The following is a 1,217-nucleotide window of genomic DNA, read 5'->3' on the forward strand; positions in this document are numbered from 1 at the left end:
TTGCACAATTTTTCCCCAAGACTCAGCAACAAATCGAAGGGTTGAAATACCCAAATTGTTAGAAAGTGGGAAGGTTACACCATGTTTAACATTTCCCAAATTTAAAAAGTAAATTTTTATAAAAATTTTACAATATCGACGATTTCACCAGAAAAGAATTTTATGAAATTTTAAAACAGGTTAATTTTAGAAAATTCGAAAATTCAGTACGATTGGGATAATATTTTCTCAATTTAGTACAAATTTCACCCATCATCCAATTTTGGGGGATCAATTCTATTTCTTTGAAACCTTTTCAGCCTTGAGACAAAACATATTATGATTTGTGTTGTATAGTATAAAACCATCAATTTTCGCCTTATCCTGGTTTTCGGCATCCTTAATAATTGAATTGCTTTTCTTAGGGATTCCATACAGTGTGCGTATATATGCAGGACACGTTTCGATTAAAATTCACATACTCCTTTTTGAAACTCTTAATTTTCAAATAATTTCACATTTTTTTTCGATTTTTGACATTTTTTATGAAAATAAATTAACAACATAAATAGATCTTAAAATTTAACAAACTTATTTTAGAAATCTTTCTTATCCATAATATGGACGACCATAGTATCCACCGTAGGGGCGACCATAATAACCACCATAGGGGCGACCATAATAACCACCATAGGGACGACCATAGTAACCACCATAGGGACGACCATAGTATCCACCGAATGGGCTACCCAATCCGAATGTGATGAATTGACGTGCTTGTCTGGAATTTTCATCTCCACTCTCAACTCCAGCATCTACAGCCAATAAATCTTTGGCAGCCACATTTTCATTATCATCGATTTGTTCGATAGCAGCTGACCAGGCTAAGGCCAAGACACAGGCCAAGAAAGTTAGTAACACAAAACAGCGCATTTTGTTAAACGAAAAAAATCAAATTTATTCCAACAACACTGAAACGTTTGTTCTTTGAAAGTGCGTTCTTAACTCGAACCCGTAATGTTTGCGTTTATTGAGATAGCAGGTGAGACGACTGTCTTATATACTAGCCCAGCTTTACTGTTGGGAAAAGTGAGAAATTCTATTTTGATTTTAATATGTTTTTGCCTAGAGATTCGCAGTGTTATGTGAGTAGCTGAACAAAAAAAAACGCGTAAAAAACCAACGTCCATCCAGCCATGCACGCAAACAACCCGGGCGTCGTCGATCTAGATATATCA

The 1,217-nt window shown here is 35.1% G+C and overlaps 1 protein-coding gene across 1 annotated transcript; it reads right to left on the minus strand.

Moving 5' to 3' along the window:
• Positions 1-499: 499 nt before the first annotated feature.
• Positions 500-989, minus strand: LOC142242901 (uncharacterized). Its single transcript, XM_075314390.1, has one exon. The coding sequence runs from the start codon at positions 910-912 to the stop codon at positions 589-591; it is 324 nt and encodes a 107-aa protein (XP_075170505.1). The 5' UTR covers positions 913-989; the 3' UTR covers positions 500-588.
• Positions 990-1,217: the final 228 nt, after the last annotated feature.

The sequence above is a fragment of the Haematobia irritans genome, chromosome 1 (assembly GCF_050003625.1).
Source record: "Haematobia irritans isolate KBUSLIRL chromosome 1, ASM5000362v1, whole genome shotgun sequence".
Taxonomy (NCBI): Eukaryota; Metazoa; Arthropoda; class Insecta; order Diptera; family Muscidae; genus Haematobia; species Haematobia irritans.